Genomic DNA, 22,005 nt, shown 5'->3' with positions numbered 1-22,005 from the left:
CTTTGGGCCGAAAACATGGAAGCTCATATGAATGGTAAAGGTCTTTGGGGATACGTTCTTGGTTCTATACCGGAACCCGAACCAAAGATTACTTTGGTAGAGAAAGGTGAAATTAAAATCCTCGAAGGAGAAGAAAGAAATAGAGCTCTTGAAGAATATTCCAAGAGACATGAGGAATGGAAAATGAAAAATTTCAAGATTCTTTCTTTGATTTTTTCATCGGTTGAAACTAAGATCAATGCCAATATTCTTAAATTCAAGAAAACATCGGAAGCTTGGCATTATCTTGAGAAAATGTACACGTCAAGAGACTTGTCTCACAAGTACTATTTTTAAAAAAGGGCTTTGAGCCTTTGACCCCTCAACAAAATGAAATGTCTATAAGGGAATATTTTGCGGAATTATCATCTATATGGGATGAACTCGCTACGCTTGAGCCTAAATGGAGTGAAGCCATTGAGCTTAGATACAAACAATTGGAAGAAGACCATTTTTTCAATTTTTTGAATGGGCTTAGACCCGAGTTCGAGCAAATTTGGTCCGCTCTTCTCTCCTCTTTTGTTTCCCCCTCGCTTGAACATGTCATTACAAAGCTAAGTGGGGATGAAACGCGTATGAATACTAGCTAAAACAATCCTAGTGTTCTTGCAACTTCAACTAATGAAGAAAGTGATGCCGTTTCAAGACCGAGGAACAATGTTCGAACTTATAAGCCTCACTTCAAAAATCAAAATCAAGGATCAAGTGGTCAAGGAGGGAGAAAGGACTACAACAAAATTATGTCATTTTTGTAAGGAACCAGGACACATCAAACCTATTTGCCCTAAATGGAAGAAGCTGCTTGCCATGGTCACCACATCTCAAAAGGAAGAAAATGTGACTCCCTCGATTGGAGCCCTTTCTCTACATCAGATTGTGGAAGCGCTTCAACCACTTCTTAAGGGAGCTGTTTCTGGAGCAGCTATATCTACCTATTCTTCTCCTGGTAAGACCTCTTGGCTCTTAGATTCAGGTGCCTTTTTTCATATGTCCCCCAACATATTTCTTTATCCGATTTTTTAAAGAATTCATCACCATCTTTTGTTTCAAGTGCCGATGGCATTTCTCTTGAAATTAAAGGAACTGGAAATTTTGAAGAAAAATGTTTTTTTATTCTTAAAATTACATTTATTCCAAAACTAAATTTAAACTTGCTTTCTGTCTCTCAACTCTCGGACCATGGATGTGATAAAATTCTCATCTGATAAATGTTGGATACTGGATCGCCGGTCTGGGAAATTGATTGGAGAAGGCTCTAGAAAAGGAAATCTTTACTATGTGGACTTTCTTTGAATTTCAAAAGATTCTTTTTGTAATATGCTGTATCACAAAGACATTAATGTATGGCACAAAAGACTTGGCCACCCAAATGTAACAAAAATTTTGTATCTTCCGTTTGCTAAACACTTATCTAAAGAAAATTTTGTTTGTAATGATTGCACACTTGAAAAAATGAGAAGTTTGCCATATTATCAAAGATTCATGTTTACTACAAAACCTTTTGAATTTGTTCATTCAGATGTTTGGGGACCGACACCCATTATTTCAAAAAGGAGGGTTCTCTTATTATGTTATATTTATAGATGATCTCTCTAGATTTACTTGGATATATTTCTTCAAATATAAACACGAGGTTTTTGCAACATTTAAATCTTATCATATGATGATTAAGAATCAATTTGACGAAAATTTAAAAATTCTTAGAACCGATTCTGGGGGAGAATATATTTCGAATGATTTTAAAAGTTATCTTGAGAAATATGGGATAATTCATCAAAAATCCTGCCCCAAAACACCCCAACAAAATGGTTTGGCCGAAAGGAAACATAGGCACATTATTGAGACAACTAGAACCCTGCTCATTTTCCAAAATATCCCTAAACGATTTTGGGCCGAAGCCGCCCTTGCATTTGTCTATCTTATCAACTGTCTTCCATCTAAAAAATTGGATAAAATTTCACCATTTGAAATTTTGTATAAAAGAGACTCTGATTATAGTAGGTTAAGGGTTTTTGGGTGTATCTCCTAAAGCCATTCCATGTGCCTTGGGTATTCCAAGACTCAAAAAGGATTTCGGTGTTACGATATCAAGAATGATAAATTATGTATCTAGAAATGTAAAATTTCTATAAAATGTTAGTGGGTTTGAAAAATATGAATCTCATGAGGAGAATATAGATTATTCCTTCTTATTTGATCTATTGTCAAGAGATGATGACATCAGTGATGAGGAATTCACATCAAGTGAAAATGAAGTAGAAGAGAATGACAATCCTCCTCAGCCTTTTATCTATCATGAGGCTGATGATAGATCTTCTAGGGAGCCTGTTGTTTACAGACATAGAGACCAAAACAATTTTAAAAGTACTATAGAGAAATATAGTGAGCCTAGTGAAACAATCATTTTGGGTGAAAGTTCTCAAAGAACTGAGAGAAATAAGAGACCTTCTAGATTCATATCTTATGACTCATTTTATCCCAAACATAAAGCGTGCCTTAGTGCCATACACTCATACGTTGAGCCCAAAATTTTTGAAGAAACCTAAAAGATGAATGAATGGGTAGAAGCCATGGAAAATGAACTAAGGGCTCTTAGGAAAGCTAGAACATGGGAGTTTCAGGATCTTCTTAAAGGAAAGAAAAGTATAGGATCTAGGTGGGTTTTTAAAGTCAAAACCAAGAGTGATCGAAGTCTTGAGAGATATAAGGCGTGTCTAGTTGCTAAGGGATATGGACAAGAATATGGGGTAGATTATGATGAAACGTTTGCCTCTGTTGCTCGAATGGTTACAGTTAGATGCCTTATTACCATCACATAGAACATTTATCAAATGGACGTTAAAAATACTTTCTTAAATGGAGATTTAAATGAAGAAGTTTATATGACTGATCCTCTTGGAATGGATTGGCCTAATGGTAAAGTTCTCCGTTTACGAAAAGCTCTTTATGATCTAAAGGAAGCTCCCAAAGCTTGGTATGACCGATTTAACCGTTTAATGATAGAAAATGGATTTGTCTCATGCTATACTGACACTGCCTTATTTGTAAAGAAATCTGATGCAGGAATTGTAATCTTGCTGCTATATGTTGATGACATGTTAATTACAGGTGATGATATCAAGGGAATTAAAAAAATTAAGTCTGCACTAACTGAAAAATTTAAAATGTCAGACTTAGGTTTTCTGACATACTTTCTGGGCATTGAAGCTGTCTTCTCTCGTAGAGGATATTTTTTATCCCAAACTAAGCTTGCTTGTGAGATAATTGACAGGTCAGGCATTACTGATGACAAAATTTGTGAAACACCTGAAGTTGTTGGATCCAAGATGAGGATCAATGATGGGATTATCTTGGACAATCCTACTCCTTACTGACAGATGGTTGGGTCATTGATGTATCTTAGCATCACTAGGCCTGATATATCTCATGCCGTTCACATTGCAAGTCAATTCCAATATGCTCCTACATCGGTTCACATGGGTACAGTACTTCGAATCATCAGATATATAAAGGGAACAACAAATAAGGGAGTATTTCTTTCTTCATCCTCTGAATTAGATTTAATTGCATATACTGACTCTGATTGGAGAGGTGACCCTAATAATCGTCACTCCACCACTGGTTACTGTATCTTTTTAGGTGAATCGCTGGTCTCTTGGAGGTGTAAGAAGCAACAGAAGGTCTCTTTGTCCTCCACCGAAGCTGAGTATAGCGCCATGACATCCACAACCATGAAAATAGTATGGATTCGGCGTCTGCTAGAAGATATGGGAGTTCATATTCTAGAATCGACAAAGTTATGCTGTGACAATAAGAGTGCGATATACATTGCCAAAAATCATATATTCCATGAGCGCACGAAGCACATAAAGATGGACTGCCATTATGTTCAGGAAGAATATTTGAAAAAAATCATCGACCTTCCATATGTGACATCGAAGTATCAACTAGCGGACTTCTTCACTAAGGCGCTTTGCTCCCCTCGGTTTCATTTTCTTTTGGGCAAACTTGCGGTTATCGCACCGTAAGTTTGAGGGGGGGTGTTAAAAATGTAATTCTTATGTATGTATATATATTAATATATATATATATATAAATTAGTATATATGTATACATATATATTATATATATGTATACATATCTCTATACATATATACTAATTTATATATATATATATATATATATATATATATATATATATATTTTGATCATAATACCCGAAAAGGGTATTTTTGTATTTTCCCATTTTATGCATATTCCACTTCAGAATATGATTGTATTCTTTTTATTTTTTATTTTTTCTCTTTTTCCTTTTTTCCTTTTTCTTTGATTTTTTTTGTGGTTTTCGTGCCACCTTGGAAGGCTCCCCAAAAGAGTCGTTGGGGAGCCCCCAACGGTCACAAATGTGACCGTTGGGGGCTCCCAACGACTCCTTTGGGAGCCCCCAAGGTGGCTCCCCTTTGTGTGTATATATAGGGGTGATCCTCCTCTAGCCTTGGTATGCTTTTGTAAAGCCCCTCTTGAGACCCAATATATTGAAGTTGATATTTTTTATGCTCTTGTGCATTTGTATCCGTGCCTTTTTGCACTTGTGAGAGTTTTTTTTTGTCTTTGTGCACACTTCGTGTTTCTAGCATTGTGTTTATACACAAAATCTCTTTTTATAGAGTTTTTCACACACTTAACTCCTGTGGAGGTCCAACAGAGGCAACCTTCTTCTCCTAGGGTTTCTTCAATTTAGGACAATATGTTTTTACATATCCCGGTTCACGACAATAGTAGCAAATAACTTTTTTTCATACTCATTGTCTTGCTTCTCATCATTTGGCCTTCCATAGTGTGGGGCTTTGTAGGTACGAATATAGTTTTCCGCTCTAGATACGTCTAGAACCGAGTCATCATCACACTTTGAGATTATCTTTTTAAGCCTATTTTCCTCCATACTTAATTCTTCTATCGTATCTTCTATCAAAGGGACTTTCCCTTAATGAAGAAGAGCAGATTCGGTGGAAAAAAATGCTTTGTATCTATTTGATTTTGACGAAGTTCTATGTCTTCCGAACAATGTCACTTTGGTTCAAGAAGAGCCAACTCTTCCCATAATTCGGACAAACTATTATAGTATTCTCTAATGCTTTTGTCCCCTTGAACCATATTCCGTATTTTATCTTGTAAGTTGCACACAACTGCAATATCTTTAAGAGAGTACATTCTCTTAAGATAATCCCATGCATTGTTTGCATGTTCGAATTTAGCAAGACTTGAACACTTCTTGATGTCGATGCTACAAATGAGCCAAAACATAATCTTGGCATGTCCCATTCTCCATTCCTTCAACTTTTTCTCATAAGTGGTTATTGCCTTATTTTTCTCAATCTATGTAAGAGGTACCTCTTTCTTACCTTCTACTTTGGTAAGGATTAGTTTAGGTTCCGGATCAGTCCCATCTACTAATTCTCATAACCCTTTTCCCCATATAAGATGCTTTATAATTGAAGCCCATGTTACATAGTTAGAATCGTTGAGCCTAATGGGTTTTATGGTGACATTATCGTTGTCATTCATTTTCACAAGGGTGAAAAAAGAAAGGAGAAGAATAGAGAAGGAGAAGAGAAAAGAATAAGAGTAATAGTGGAAGTCACGAGCACTTTACCATCACGCAAATGCTACCAATCACGAACACTTCGAATAGAAAATATAAGAGAGCTCTAATACTTTCGAATTTGGAGTGACACACTTCTCAATGTTCTGAATACAATTTCAGCTTGATCTCCACACTCTGATACCATATAAGAATACGAGTTTCTTCAAAGATGTTCACTAAATCACCAACAATGGACACTTAAAGAGTTCCACTAAAAATACTTAAATGAACACTAAAAAGAACTACAAAAAGGGTGCACACACAAATACCCACTAAATGAGTTTAAGAACAAGAGAAAATTAATAAGTTTATTAATTGTAATCCACACAAAAAGCATACATTGAGATTGAGTGGGGGAAATGCCCCATATTTATACACAAAAGAAAAGGGGCATATACAGAGTCATTGGGCGCCGTTGGGAGTCCAATGACTCTCTTTGTATTGACTAGTCAACACTTTGACTAGTTCAATACAAACCAAAAACAAACTAAAAAAACTAAAAAATAAAAAACCTAGTTACTATGTTATATTTATATTATTAACAACCCCATTTATTAGTTAGATGTTATAATGCATTTCTTAACGACGACCTTAGTAAAGACGGTTTTATAATGAGAAAGGTAAGGTTCTAAAACTTAGAAAGCTTTATGTAGCTTTAAACAAACTCCCAATGTTTAGTATGATCGTTTTAGTAAGATAATGAATGATATATATGTTTCTTGCTATATTGACACCGCTCTCTTTGTTAAGAATGCAAGATCTGATATAATTATTTTATTATTATATGTTGATGATATGATTATCACTTGAAGTGATAAGAAGAGTATTAATGATATTAAAAGTATTCTTAAAAGGAATTTTAATATGTTTAACCTTGAGTTTCTAAGCTATTTTTTAGGTATTGAGATTGCCTATTCTCCAAGATGATATGTGTTGTCTCAAATGAAATTGGCATATGAAATTATTGCTAGATCAGGTCTATAAGATGATAAGTTAAGGACAATGATGGTGAAGAAAGAGAAAATGTGATTCAAGAATACCAATAAAAAATGAAAGATTTGGAAAGTGGACACGCTAAAATCTTGGCATGGTTCATAAACGATGTTGAACTTAAAATTTATATTAATCTTGCCAAATTCAAAAGGAAAGCGAAGCATGGATATTCTTGAAGGAGATGTACACACAAAAGACCTTTCCTGCCAATATTTTCTCCAAGAGAAGGTCCAGTCAACAAGGCAAGGAGATGTGAGTGTATGTAATTACTATAATGCTTTATCTTCTTTATGGGATGAGCTTACTCTTCTTGAACCTCAATGATAAGGAACTACTATTGAATTAAGACAAGGACAAATAAAAAGAACACATTTTCCAATTTCTTCATGGATTTCACCCGAAATTTGAACAAGTTCAAGCATCTTTACTTTATCGATCCTCTCTTCATCTAAATGACGCTTTTGAGTAGAAACTCATCTTGGCATGACCAAGGGGACGAGGTGCACGCAATGTCAAGACTGAAAAAGGTGCAAAGGATCTGACCCGATCCATGCAACTCTTTTTACATTAATTGGGTCTGGATACACCAGACCCGGACCCATATTGTAATGTAAACTTAAATACACAAGTTTAGGTCACGATTTCGTATTACTGAAATCGTGACAGCCATAATCGATCTCTCTCTCTCTCCCTCTCTCTCTCTCTTCTCTTTCTCAACGCAGGTGCAGAGGAAAACTTTCATGGTATCAGAGCGTAGATCTATCTAGGGGTTGAAGAAGATTCCAAAGGTGCGACAGATCAAAGGTTTGAGGATTCGTTCATCTCCCATCTTCTTTTCTCCTTCAGATTTCTTTTTCTCTACCTCCATTCCCAATCTCCATCTCTCGTTTTCTCCCTTTTTTGTTTTTTTCAGTCTTTTCTTTTCTTTTTAGTGGATTCACGCCTCACGTGAATCCCTAAGCTGTTCACGAAGAGTTCACGTGAATCCTGGTTCACGATAACCCTGTACATCAAAGAAAGGGAAAAGCTCGTTTCACGTGAATGTCCTGTTTCACGTGAAACACTAAGATTAAATCATAACCCATTCAATTTTTTTTCTACGTATCCCTTCTTCTACTGGGCTGGATATCCAAGTATGATCGTGCATTTCGGGCAGACCTGCGACATCAAATCTGGGATTCTAAACCCTTTTGATGTCCAGCCTGCTGTGTCACATTCTCTTTTGATTCGATTCTCATTCCTTTTGCTCTCTTTTGTCATTTCTCGTATCATATTTCTTTTGACTGTTACGAGTGGGATCCACATTGAAAATAGAGTCTGAATTTTTTCCTTTTCTCATTGCTTCCACATTGAAAATACAGTCTGAATTTTTTTTTCTCATTGCTTAAATATCCGACCTTACAAAAGGTAGAAGATATTTTCAATGTGGATCCCACTCGTAACAGTCTGAATTTTTTCCTTTTCTCATTGCTTCCACATTGAAAATACAGTCTGAATTTTTTTTTCTCATTGCTTAAATATCCGACCTTACAAAAGGTAGAAGAGGAAACTTAGTCCTTCTGACAGCCTTTGGTCGCCAAATTTTTTTTGAGTTTCTCAGTCGTCAAAAAAAAAAAAAGACGATCAACAAACCTCTCTGGCTGCAGACTGAGCACTCTGTGGATACTCTGGTAACACAAAAAGGGGTTCTTTTTTTTTTCTTGTTAAAACTCTTTTCTTCGTGGATCTTCATTCCTCTTTATCCAATCTTTCTTCAAGTTTTCTCACTCAACTCGTTTCTGAAAAGTTAACTACCTCAAACTTCTTGATTTGGAAGAGACAAATCATTCCTTTTATAAGGAGTCAAGGTCTCTTAGGTCACTTTGATGGAACCACTCCCGCTCCACTCGAATTTGTTACGAGAGAGGAAAAAGACGACAAAGGAGTAAGTTCAATTGTGTATGTCAAGAATGTAGAGTACCTCAATTGGGAAATGAAAGATCAGTCGGTGGTTGCATATATCACTTCCACCTTGTCCCAAGAGGTCCTTGTTGCAATTCCCGACAATTGTACTGCTCTGCAACTTTGGGAAAATTTGGTTCAAACATATTCACAAGTTTCGCAGGCACGACTGGTTTTTCTCAAGAGGGAATTTCAAATGCTGAGAAAAGATTCCATGACCATCATGGAATATCTAAACAAGATGAAGACTATCACAGACCAACTTGCAGTTATAGGATGCGCGGCGAGTGACAATGATATGGTACAACAGACTCTGAGTGGATTGGGATCCGACTACAATATGATCGTCACTTCACTATTGTGTCTCCCTGCCCTTCCTACCTTTGATGAGTTGCGAGCAAAATTGATTCAGTATGAGATGACTCTGAAAGGGTTCTCTGAGGAATCTCACATTCACACAAATTCTCAGGAAGTTTTTGCCACAGGAGTGACTTATGGTAGAGGACGAGGACGAGGAGGACAAGGGCGAAGTGGACACGGTGGGCGTGGTCTGCTTCCCACTCCAAATACGTTAGCTCATGCGCAGGGATCAAGATCCATTCCTACTTGCTTCCTTTGTAATAAAAATGGGCATATCAAGGCGAATTGTTGGCATAATCCAGAGAATAAAGGAAAGGGTCCACAGACAGAAAACAAAAGGAAGTTCTCAAATAGTGGAGACATTAAATATCTGCTGATATCTGCCTTGTCAGAGTTGAAATTGAAGCAGAGTGATGAAGGCACTTGGTTTGTCGACTCAGGGGCAGCGACTCATGTGACAGGTGATGCAGGTAAGATTTCTAATCCCATTCCTTATTTTGGAAAAAATAAGATTGTCACTGGAGATGGATCCCACTATCCTGTTTCTCATGTTGGAAAAACTGTCATTCCCATGTCATATTCCACTCTTACTCTTTATGACGTTCTTCATGCTCCTGACATTAAGAAAAATATTGTCTCCGTTTCCAAACTTATTGATGATAATAATGCTTCAGTTGAATTAACTCCCATCTCTGTGCAGGTCAAGGACCTACGCACGAGGGAAACATTCGCTGAAGGAAAGAGACGAGGCAATATGTATGTCTTTGAAGAAGCTCCTTGTCATGTTGTTCGCCCTGTCCACCTGAATTCAAAGCCCTCATTAGAGTCGTGTTCATTCTCTTCTGCTAATGTTTTTAGTATTTCTGAATGTAATAAGCCATTCTTATGGCATAGTGGGTTAGCACATTGTGGGAGTCATTTTATTGAGAAACTTGTATCTAATAATCTCATTCCAAAAGAAAGTCTCAATAGGGATGAGAACAGTCACAAATGTTCCAGTTGTCTTTCCTGCAAGAGTCATGTATTGCCTTTTCATTCCATTAATAAGAGAGCTTCAAAACCTTTTGAGATAATCTGTTCTGATGTATGGGGACCCGCCCCAATTGCCTTTGGATCTGGAAGCAAATACTATATAATATTTGTTGATAACTATTCTCGATACACTTGGATATATTTCATAAAAAATAATTCGGAAGTCTTCTCTTTGTTTCAAAATTTTCTTTCCTTTGTCAAAAATCAATTTTCTGAGTCCATTCAATTTTTCCAATGTGATGGAGGTGGGGAATTCTCATCCCGTGATTTTATTTCTTTTCTTCAAAATAACGGAATAGGAAGAAGGGTGTTCTGTCCTCACACCCCTCAACAAAATGGAATTGCTGAACGAAAACACAGGCATATCGTTGAAAGTGCCATGAGTATGTTTCATGACAACAATCTTCCCATCAACCTATGGACAAGAGCTTTCCATTCTGTCGTGCATGTGATAAATAGACTGCCTGTGGTTGTTCTTGAAAATAAGTCTCCTTATCACTGTCTTTTTGGAACTCATCCTAGTTATTATAATTTGCGTGTTTTTGGATGTGTCTGCTATGTGCATATCGATCAGTCCCTGAGGAACATGTTTCAAGACAAGGCCCAAAAGTGCAGGTTTGTGGGATATGCAAATGACTACAAAGGATATAGGTGTTATGATCCAACCAACAAACGCACCAGAACCTCAAGAAACATTGTCTTTGATGAACAAAATTTTGATCACGGAGCTGACACAACGAATATGCCAATTGAAATTTACTATCCTTGGCTGAGCTCAGAACTTTTTGCTGGCTCCAATGAAGCATGTTCCTCAGATTGTGTGCAACAAGAAGGAGAGGTGTTTGAGAACACTGGGACGTCGGGGTCACAAAATGCAGAAGAAGTACCGGCCAGATACAAAGGCATTGTCTATTCTAGACAGAGACCGACAACATCAAGCCATTCAGATCATGTCTCAGTCGCCAATCCTGCGCCTTCTAATACTCTTGCAGCCAGAAAATCAAACCGCATACGACATCCTATTGACAGGTGGGTTAGTTATAACAACTTCGCCTTGGATCTTCAACTGTTTTTAACTGCCATCAATAAGGACGAAGAGCCTATCATGTATTATCAGACAACCGCTTCTATGAAATGGGTAGAAGCCATGAATGATGAAATGCAAGCCTTGCATGAATGTGGAACATGGGAAGTTGTTCCCAGACTACCTGATAAAAATGTTGTCGGATGCAAATGGGTCTACAAAATCAAGTACAAGCCAAATAGAACCATTGAATGATGTAAGGCAAGGCTTGTCGCAAAATGATTCACTCAAGAAGCAGGGCAAGACTATGATGAGACTTTTAGTCCGGTTGTAAGAATGGGAACGATTCGAATAATCATTTCCCTGGCTGTTGAACATGGATAGAAGTTGAGTCAGCTTGATGTAAAAAATGCATTCTTACATGGGAATTTGAAGGAGGAAGTATACATGGAACAATCTCCTGGATATCAAGAACAAAATTGTAAAACCCATGTATGCAAGCTAAAAAGAGCCATCTACGGCCTGAAGCAAGCATCTCGCTCTTGGTTTGATAGCTTCTCGCTAGAGATTCATAAACATGGATTTCCACGTTCCATGCTGGACCACTCATTATTTATTTTTAAAAGCCCACCTGCGACCACTCTATTATTAATTTATGTCGATGATATTATCATCACAGGAAACTCTGCGGACCACATCCAAGAAATAAAAGACTTATTAGGTCAAAGGTTCAAAATGAAAGATCTTGGAGTTCTACGCTATTTCCTTGTTGTAGAAGTTGATAACCAGGCTCATGGCTTGACACTCACTCAACACAAGTACACCGTAGATATTCTCAGCAAGGCAGGCATGAAAGACTGCAAACCTCTGGGAACTCCGAGTGTGCTTCATCAAAAACTTAGCGCTCATGATGGAGATATGTGTGATGACCCCACCAGGTATCGTAGCATAATAGTAATGTTACAATACCTCACATTTACTAGACCTGATATTGTTTATTCAGTCAATCAAGTGTCTCAATTTATGTATGCGCCACGTACTGGACATATGGAAGCAATCAAGAGGATCCTTAGATATCTGAAAAGGACTATTGGGGATGGATTGATATATTTACCACAGTCATATGGCCAAGACGAGCACAAAATTACTGTATATTGTGATGCAGACTGGACAAGAGATCCTGACGAACGAAGATCTACATCAGGATATTGTGTCTTCATTGGAAGAAATGTAGTCTCTTGGAGCATTAGAAAACAAAAAGTTATCGCTAGATCAAGCACTGAGGCTGAATATAGATCCATGGCTGCTGCCACTGCCGAAGTCACATGGATCAGGCATCTTCTAAATGAAGTAGGAGAAAAGATCTCCCACACTGCCTTGCTCTGTGACAATCAAAGTCCTATCAACATGTCATTCAATCCAGTACTTCACAGTCGTGCCAAGCACATTGAGATCGACCAACACTTTGTGAGACAGAAGGTTGAAGAAAAAGAGATTGAGCCTGAGTTTGTCAGCACTGAAAGACAGGTTGCAAACATATTTACCAAAGGGTTAACCAAGGACCACTTTTGGATGCTTAAAAGCAAGTTGTTCATGGTCCAAAACCATAATCAACTTGAGGGGGGGTGAAAAAGGTGCAAAGGAACTGACCCGATCCATGTAACTCTTTTTACATTTATCGGGTCTGGATACACCAGATCCGAACCCATACTGTAATGTAAACTTAAATACACAAGTTTAGGTCACGATTTCGTATTACTGAAATCGTGACAGCCATAATCGATCTCTCTCCCCCTCTCTCTCTCTCTTCTCTTTCTCAACGCAGGTGCAGAGGAAAACTTTCAAAGACGTTGGAGTAGCATAACACTTACAAGCCTCTACACTTTGGTAGATACTACTTTCATATAGATGGAGGTTCTCTGACCCTCAAATGATTGTCATTTGACGTCTATGAATTGCTTATAGGGGTAGGCATCGGGCCGACTCGGCCCAGCCCGCTAATGGACAGGGCTGATCGGGCTGTTGACCAGCCTGGCCCGGTCATTGGCTCGGCCCATCAATGCTGGGCCGGGCCAAAGGATCGGTTCAGGCCGGGCCCGTTGGCCCACGGCCCGCCCATTAGCCCATGGGCCTAATCGGGCCAGGCCGGGCCTATTGTGTAATATATAATATTATATATAATATAATGTATATTATTTATATAATGTATTATATTATATATTATGTATATTATGTTATATATATAATGCATTATAAATTATGTTATATATATTGTATATAATATATAATAACGGGCTGGCATGTGTCGGCCCGCTTTGGGCCGAGCCATGGCGGGCTGGGCCGGCCAGTGCCCACCTCTAATTGCATAAGTAATGACTTGTATTTGACATAGTATCACTGTATGCCATTTTTGATGAACTCTTTGTTAAAATATATCTCTAAAACCAATGTTGTAAGTATATATATATATTTATATATATATTTATATATATATTTATATACATAGAGATACATATACATATTCTAAACATATGTATACATCTCTCTCTCTCTCTATATATATATCTTTTTATTATTTTACACGAAAAGGGTATTATTGTAATTTCACATCTTGCACATATTCCACTTGGAATATGTTGTAATCTTCTTTTTCTTTCTTTTCCCTTTATTCTTATTTTTTATTTTCTTTATTTAATGTCACATTGGGGGTTCCCCCAATAGAGTCGTTGGGGGCTCCCCAACGACTCCTTTGGGAGCCCCCCCATGTGGCCTTTTGCATTTGTATAAATAGGGGTGTTCCCTCCTTTGTTTTGTAAGCTTGAGAGCCTCAAGCAATTTTTTTTTATTGAAGTGCATGCCTTAAGTGCATGTTTGCTCTCTTTTGTGTATTTTAGGTATTTGTGCAAGTGTCGTGTAAGTGCATTTGTGCACTTTTTCAAGGATTTGTGCTTGTAGCCTCTTAGTAGGCAATTTTACACTCTTAGCAGGCAATTTTACACTCTTAGCAGGCGTGATTTGTAAAGGGCTAAAACATGTAGGTTTTTGTCTATTTCATTGCTGCCTTGCAGATAAAAAAGCTTCTACATGAATTAGATGGTGAATTTCTGAAGGTAACTAGATAAAACTTTTACTTGCATGTTTATGTCATTCAATGTTTGTACATGGTTCCTTCATACTGTTGCATTTCAATTTGATAAAATATAGCAGCTTCATGTTGGTAATTTTGAGAAACAAAAACAAAAAGAAGAAACTAACTATGCATAATTCTAATGACAAGTGTTGAAGTATATTTTCTAACTATATTATTTTACACACACATATATATATATATTTATATATGTATATATGTATATGTATATACGAAGGCTAGATTTATCCACTTGGGCAGAGAAAGACATTTATGTCCAGGATGCATAAGATTTAGACAATGTTCCAACCCATGGTATAACAATTATTTTGTAACTTTTATCAATGATTGCTCTATAATACTATATGCATGTGTTTGTTTTATGAACAGAAAATATGAATCTTATTGGAACATCCACCATGAAAGCAAGAGAACACAAAAGCACAATAAAAAAAAAATTAGGAGGAATTATGCCAAAACTTCATTAGCAAGAAAGAAGGAAAAGATACAACATTCAGGGGTCAACTGTAATAACCTCAATTTTTGATAATTTATTTGTTTAAATTTATTTGAAAATAATGGGTATTTTTCTAAATTTGGGCCTCGGATCCGTTACCGTGATCGGATCCATAAAAGAATCCGTAACTAACCCACCAATGGGGGTGTTAAATTTTACTTATAATATTAATTATTAATTAAATAAATAATTAATAGTATTTATAAGAAAAAATAAATAAATTTTAGTATATAAGGTCGGACCCACAGTTGAATCCAAACGGATCCAACTGAGGATCCGTCACTTGTAGGCAAACCGGGTCCATTTTTAAAATGGACCCAGCGTCGCGGGTCACGGATTTGGACCCAGAACCGATTTCATTTATAAAGGGGGGGGCGTAAAACAGAATCGTGCTTAGGGCACGATTCTTGTTTTCAAGAATTGGAAACAGAAGGGGGAGGGGGGTTACGCAGGGCGTAACCAACCCCGCGTCTCGCGATAAAGGGGAGTGAAGAGAGGGTTTTGCCCTCTTCACTCAGTGGCTCTCTCTCTTCCCCCGTCTCTCTCTCTTTGTCTGTGTGCGCGCGCCGGAGGAAAGGAAGTCGCCGGCGAGTTGCGGCAACCAACAACCATCATCGACTGCAGCGGGTACTCCCTGTCACGGCAGCAGCAAGGAGCGTCAGCCGCGGCCCTACCCACGCGATTGCAGCCACCGATCGCCGGAAAAGCTTAAAAAAGGTACGGTGCTTCTTGGATTTTGGGTGAGGGATCGAACCTGAGTTCAATTTCGGGTAGTGATTTGAGAGGTGGGGTTCTTGGCTGCCAGAAAGCCTCAGATGGTACGGTATCGGTTTTTTCGGTGGCTGCGACCCAAATTTTGGGGGTTCTCGTGTATAACCCTAACCTGAAAGTGGCGTGGGGGTTATGGCTTCCAAAAACCCCACATCGACTGATTGGGGGTTTCGGATGCCTAAAGGATCACAGATGGGGGGGTTTCTAGCTGGGAATCGACGAACACAGGTAGGATGAGGGGATATATTCGAATCTGGAGATTTTAAAAAAATTTATATAACCCATTAATGGCAGATTGTAGCATATACCATGAGATTTTCCTTTGTTTTCTCTGCCAAGTGTTCTATGCTTGGATATGCTAGGGTAACGATACATTAAAGTCATGCAAACAGTTGATCTTGTGTATGGAGTTAAGTCTTTATATTATTACTTACCTGAAATGTGTGTTGTCATAAAGAATGTTTGGGATTTGTAGTTGTTGTTGATAATGGAGTAAGTTGGTCTCATAAATTTACTGCAAAAATCTTAATGTGTTGTTTCCATAATGTAGCATTGTATGCTGGACTGAATGTTAGATTTCCAGAATTTGAAGTCATAATTTCGGTTTGATATTGGTTATTTTGATATCAAAAGGGACAGTGTGATGATATGCATATAGGCAATTTCTTGTTAATTGATTTTTGAAATCTTGCTATCCTCAAAATGGAACACTGTTGTGTATACTGAAACATGGAATAGCTGGGTTTGATGATGCAACACCATTCGATGTTTGAATTACTAAAAGTCAGTATGTGTTCCAGCTGACTGTGTATATATATATATATATATATTTATATATATATATACACATGTCTTGATTTCTATTAGCAGGGCTGATTTCCATATGTTTTCGTAGTTAGCTGAATGATGTTAATCGGATTTCCTATTTTCATAAATGAATATACAAAATCCTAAACCATTAAAGAATGAATAGTGTGATACACTGTTGCTAGGTTCATGAACTATTAAGGTTCGACAGGATCTTGCATGCATTACCTAATGTTTGTTGTAGGTTGTCTATTGGCATAAGTTGGTGCTTGAGTGTGGTTAAGCTCAAAATTTGTAAGATGCAGCGTGGGATCATTGAAACATAACCTGAAAATTTTCAGTTGTGTATAATAGTGTTCATGTTACACTCTTTCGGGAGGATGGACACATAAAAGTGGAATTTTATATGTAATGTATCTTGCTTTGTCGTCTCTAACTGAACGTTATACTTTTGTCTAGAGTCCATGTGTTATTTAAAAGTTTGTGTATTGGATTGTATGGAAACACTTGCCATGGAGGTTTATGCTTTCACTTGACTGTTATGAATCAGATTTAATGGAAATATGTTCCAAATTTTTATAAATATTATGTATGATATAAGTCTTGATATGAATAAAGGAAAATCTTGGAACATATGCACACCTATATATCGGTGTCAAGAACAGGTTGGAATGTCATTTCTAAGAAGGTTATGTAATTGTTATTGTTATGATTATGGTACTCATGAATGTGAGCATGATCCAGTTATTGATAATTCTTCTTGGGTAAGAATACTTGAATTGTGCACTCACACACTTAAAGAAACCATGGATTGGTTAATACCCGTATGTGATGTAGGTAACACACACATAGTGGAAATGCATATGAATGAGCAATGACATGCATATGTTTGGGTTTATGATTGCATAAGTGCACATGCTTTTGGCTCTTTGGCCTAGTATTACGAATGAAACACTAATTTGGTTTTATTATGTGGTGCACCGATGGCCTAAAATGGACCATCACCGGCCTGGAGAGTCGTGGGATTGGTTTTCTTTCTCATATGTTTTTAACTGCATCACTAAAACAACATAAGATGGCTTGGCACATTACTACACTGTTTTACTGGTTTATACGGGCTAGAGTCCCGAAAAGGCCCCCGCAAGGGAGGATGCGCGTTTTCACTTTACTTTTGCATATGGTGTTGCAAACTTAAAAAATTATCTTTAATACAAATATAATAAGAACAATGTAATATACATTCTGGGATATCTCATCTGGAGTATGAAAATCTTAGAGATCCGGTCTTGGGGAGACTGTGAGGATACAAAAACTCCGTGTGCTGTAATTTTGTCCCCTGAACCCGATATTGAGGTTCTTTCTCCTGGCCACGGTTTTAGGGAGAGTCCGCCACTTTACCCGGGAGTGGTGTATTGGTCACAACTGTGAGTTTGTTATGGTACGAAGAAAGTGACACTTGTGGGCGTGGGGTGTCCCTTGTGTGCCCGACATTAGATGTGGAGGTCTAATGTTCCGAAGGTGATTCAGTCGATGACTAAGTTGAAACCCAGTAATAAAATACAAATTGTGTGCTAAACTACTTTGAGAACCTACGTGACCTCGGGGTTTGTACCCGTTTGGTGTATCCGCGGGCAACAGTAATTAAAAAGAGGAACTTAAAGCTGCGTGCATTTAATATGGCATACATATGGAAAGATGAAACTTAAATGAAAGATAACAAAAAAGGAATCATGCATTGCACAAAATCATGCATTTTCCTGTTATGCATTAGATCATGCATGTTTGAATCATTCTCTATATCATGACATGATTTGGTGGTAGCATATGATTTACTTATTGAAATCATGCTGCAAGGTTTGATTATTTTCAAAGGGTATGGATTGGGGTCGTTACATCTACCCTCTTTATGTACTAAAATACAAAAATTGTTGACCTCTAACCTCTTGATAGATTACATTGATACCTCTGATAAACAATAATATGTACACTTAATGCGGGATAGCACATAGCTAGTAATACACATGATACATCTATATTACACTATTCAACACTCCCCTTCAAACTTGAGATTATGAAAGAGGAACCATCCCAAGTTTAGAAAGGAAAGATTAAAAGTGTAACAAGGTCAACTTCTTGGTGAACGTATCTCCAACTTGCTCTTTTGTGCCAACATGCTCTAGAGCTATAACTCTATCGTCATAAGCTCTTTTGGTAAAGTGACAGTCAATCTCAATGTGCTTTGTTCTTTCATGAAATTCTAGATTCTTGGCAATATAAATAGCATTCATATTGTTATAATACAGAGGTGTCCTCTCAAAAACTTTCATTCCAAGTTCTTTCAAAAGCCATTTGATCCATATGTTTTCAGTAATAGCTTGTGTCATAGCTCTATATTCTGCCTCTGCAATAGACAAAGCAACTTGTTATTGTTTTCTATCCTTCTAGGAAATCAAAGAGTTCCCAATGAACACATAAAAGCTAGTAGTAGAGAGACAATCCCTAGTCGATTCTCCAACTGAATTAGAAGGCTCTAACATCTGTAGAGGACAAGGAAGAGAAGAACATCTCGAAATGCATAGTGTTTCTCACATACCGAAAAATCCTAAGCACAGGTGCAATATGTACTTGTGTAAGTGAACTCATAAACTGACTAACAACATGCACCACATAAGTGATGTCTAGTCTAGTGATGGTCAAATATATCAAGCTGCCCACCAATTTCTCGTATACCACAAGATGTTCAAGCTTCTCTCCATCTGAACTTCTCAACTTGTATTCATTTTCATAGGAGTATAAACCCTTTTGGAGTCATCTACCGACCTCGCCCTACTTAGAAGATCTATTGCATATTTATGTTGTGACAAGAAGAGTCCTCTTCTGGAATACACAACCTCAAGACCCAAGAAATATTTCAAATATCCTATATCTTTCATCTTATGTATACCAGTTAGCCTGTTTTTGGTATCAACTATTTTCTGCACATCATTTCCTCTATGGCCAATCCCAATCCACTTTCCGAAATAGCTGATCCTGTAACGCCCCAAAATTTCAACTTGTGATTTCGAAAACAATATCGAAAAACCTTTCAAAGATTTAAAGTTTTCACTTTTAAAAGCGATAGCGGAAGACATTTAGAAAGGACCAAAAGTTAACAAATCCTGTGTACGTTAGCTGAAAAACCATCATTTTACATGAACAACTACTTAAAGGAATTGAGGAAATAAAACAATAGATCATTAATAAAATCTGCAGTTTATTACAAAATGAGCAATTTTCCAATGTCCAATAATCTAAAGAAAAAATCCAAAAACTCAGAGCCAAGACGCCAGCAGAAAGAAGAGAAATCTTGAGCCATGTTGCACCACGCCATCGGCCGCTTGTGAAGTCCTACTAATCACCTGCCCATGAAATGGGTCAGTTTCATAACAAACCAGTAGGTGCACGAATAGATAAAGTAAAATAAAATAAAGCAGGACATTCATGAGATAAGCAGTTTATCAAAACGACAAGTATACTTGTAATCTATTCTATCAAGTGTAACATATGTAAAGAGCTATTGTTTGAAACAGGTATACCGACAACATTTCAAGCAGTATAAGTCTTAGTCATCTACAACTATTTCAAAAGAAATATTCTTTAAGTTCTGATATTAACTGGCCTGTGGGTACACACAGACGCGAAACGTAGAAACAACCGAGTCCGATCCGGGAGTTTATTATGTCAGGTGTTTTCGTTAACCCGGATGGCTGACTGAGTCCGCTCCTAAGAGGACGGTCAGTGACCAAGAGAGCAAATCCCTAAAGGCATTCATGGCCTATGGATGCATCCAACTTCTGCAGAAGTACCTGAGAGTTACCACCTATGATAATTTATGGTAATCTCAATTCCCCTCACTCCGATGACTGGGGAAGCCGAGTCTTTTGTCCCCGTGGGGTGGTTGTTAACAACCTGTCCATCAGAGTTTTTCTACCATCCATCCTCTTCCTTGATGAACCGTGAAGGTCGAATGGGCACGACGGGGGTTTCTTAACCACCGCTTCATTCTACATGCTCTGGTCTGTTAGGCCCACTCGAGCATCTTGCCTGTGAAGGCGAGTTGTCAACTTTTATGTGATCTCAACATTGTGCTATATGTACACTTCGAGGTTGCCACAACCTCATTTTCCAAACATCGTAACACCCAGGGACGTACTTGTGCAAAAGTACGATCGTACCTACCTGAAGGCACGACTACGATGAGAGGGCAACATATAAGGTCCTGTGATTCTTTTATTCCATACATGACATGTATTGCTCTTTGAGCATTTAGTCTCTGGAGGTCGAAATTATTTCATTTATATCAATAAAGTCTTGATTGTCCACTTTGAAGTACTCAATGACCTCTCGCACTATTTGTACCGTACCTTTCTTAAGGTTCGGTTACGATAGCGATTTTCGTGGGTTTCTCGATGGATAACCCATCACAATATTTTATAAAATCAGTAATATACTTGGCATGTTCAACTACTAAGAAACAAGAAGTCTCAGACAAGTCCTCGGATCGCTGTGGATCCAATCATTTCTTCCGAGTAACCAACTCGGGATACACTTAGTTGCATCTAGCAACGCATAACTAGCTCGCAAGCTTTATAAGCAAACATTCATTCTCGAGGAGTCAGCCTTGCACGAGGAAACACCTCCTCTCAAGCTTTTAGTGTTTGTACCCCATTTTACACCTTTCCAAAAGGACAACATGTGGCACGTACACCTGCACACCCTACGAGGCTTTCTTGGGGGCGGCTACAAGTTTCACCATGTAATAACAATACGACATCTATAGTAAAATCATAACTGTGAGCAAGTACATAGACACAATCATAGGCATTTTTGTAAAAATGAGTCCACCCGTATTCTATACATTAAGCATGAAATTCCAGAGGAATAAGAACGAGGAAAACACTAACCAGACAATCATAAGTTAAATAATTCTTCAAGTAAGTAGGTATGTAAAATAACAATTCTATCTCAGAAGTCTTATATTTTATTTCTTTCATCCAAAATCCTCGTGCGACTTTCACCTACCTCGGGATGTTGTGTAGCTGCATGCGTCTACGAGTGTAGATAATACGAGGGTCGGGCCGCGGAGCACGTACGGGACCCGTTGAGTAAATCTGCAAGAGTGTGAGAGTTATTATGACATATTTGTGAAAAAGAACAGAAGGGCAATGGTAAGACCTGACTTGTCGGCAGAATCTGATGAGTGGCAGGGTCAAGGCTCCTGCTCAATAGGGAAAATAGAACGGTAGTGGCCCAAGACCTCTGCCCGACCAAACGGCGAACAACAGGGGCATCGGCCCCTGCCTGACCAAACAACGAATGACAGGACAACGAAGAACAGGGGCCTTAGCCCCTGCCAGACAGAGCAGCAAATGGTAGGGGCTTCGGCCCTTGCCTGCCAAAACAAACGAAAGCAATAAATGGCAGGGGCCTCGGCCCCTGCCTCACGAGAGTAACAAATGGCACAAAACTGGATGACAGGGGCCTCGGCCCCTGCTTGACGAAAACACCGAATGGCAGGGGTCTTCGCCCCTGCCTGAAAAAATGGTGAATGGCGCGGACCTTGGCCCTTGCCTGATAAAACAACAATGACAAGGGGCCTCGACCCCTGCCTAACAACAAAGAATGGCAGGGGCTCGACCCCTGTCTAATAAAACAACTAATCGGCAGGGGCTTCGGCCCCTGCCTGACGAAAACAACAATTGGAAGGGGCC

At 38.2% G+C, this 22,005-nt stretch overlaps 1 protein-coding gene across 4 annotated transcripts in view; it reads left to right on the top strand.

Annotated features, from left to right (window-relative positions):
- Positions 1–22,005, top strand: part of LOC149822440 (vacuolar acid trehalase) — a 215,540-nt gene that overhangs the window by 57,094 nt on the left and 136,441 nt on the right. For 2 of the 4 annotated variants that reach the window (XM_089981484.1, XM_089981480.1), the window contains exon 4: positions 14,102–14,143. The exons of the other annotated variants lie outside the window; for them this stretch is intronic. In XM_089981484.1, the coding sequence (XP_089837610.1) occupies positions 14,102–14,143 (42 nt within the window). The remainder of the gene's footprint in view (positions 1–14,101; positions 14,144–22,005) is intronic. 4 annotated transcript variants of the gene reach the window in all.

This window comes from Nuphar pumila, chromosome 11, assembly GCF_984573655.1.
Source record: "Nuphar pumila chromosome 11, dmNupPumi1.hap1.1, whole genome shotgun sequence".
In the NCBI taxonomy this organism is placed as follows: Eukaryota; Viridiplantae; Streptophyta; class Magnoliopsida; order Nymphaeales; family Nymphaeaceae; genus Nuphar; species Nuphar pumila.
The sequence above is the reverse complement of the archived record's forward strand: the minus strand, read 5'-3'. Positions and strand labels throughout refer to the sequence as shown.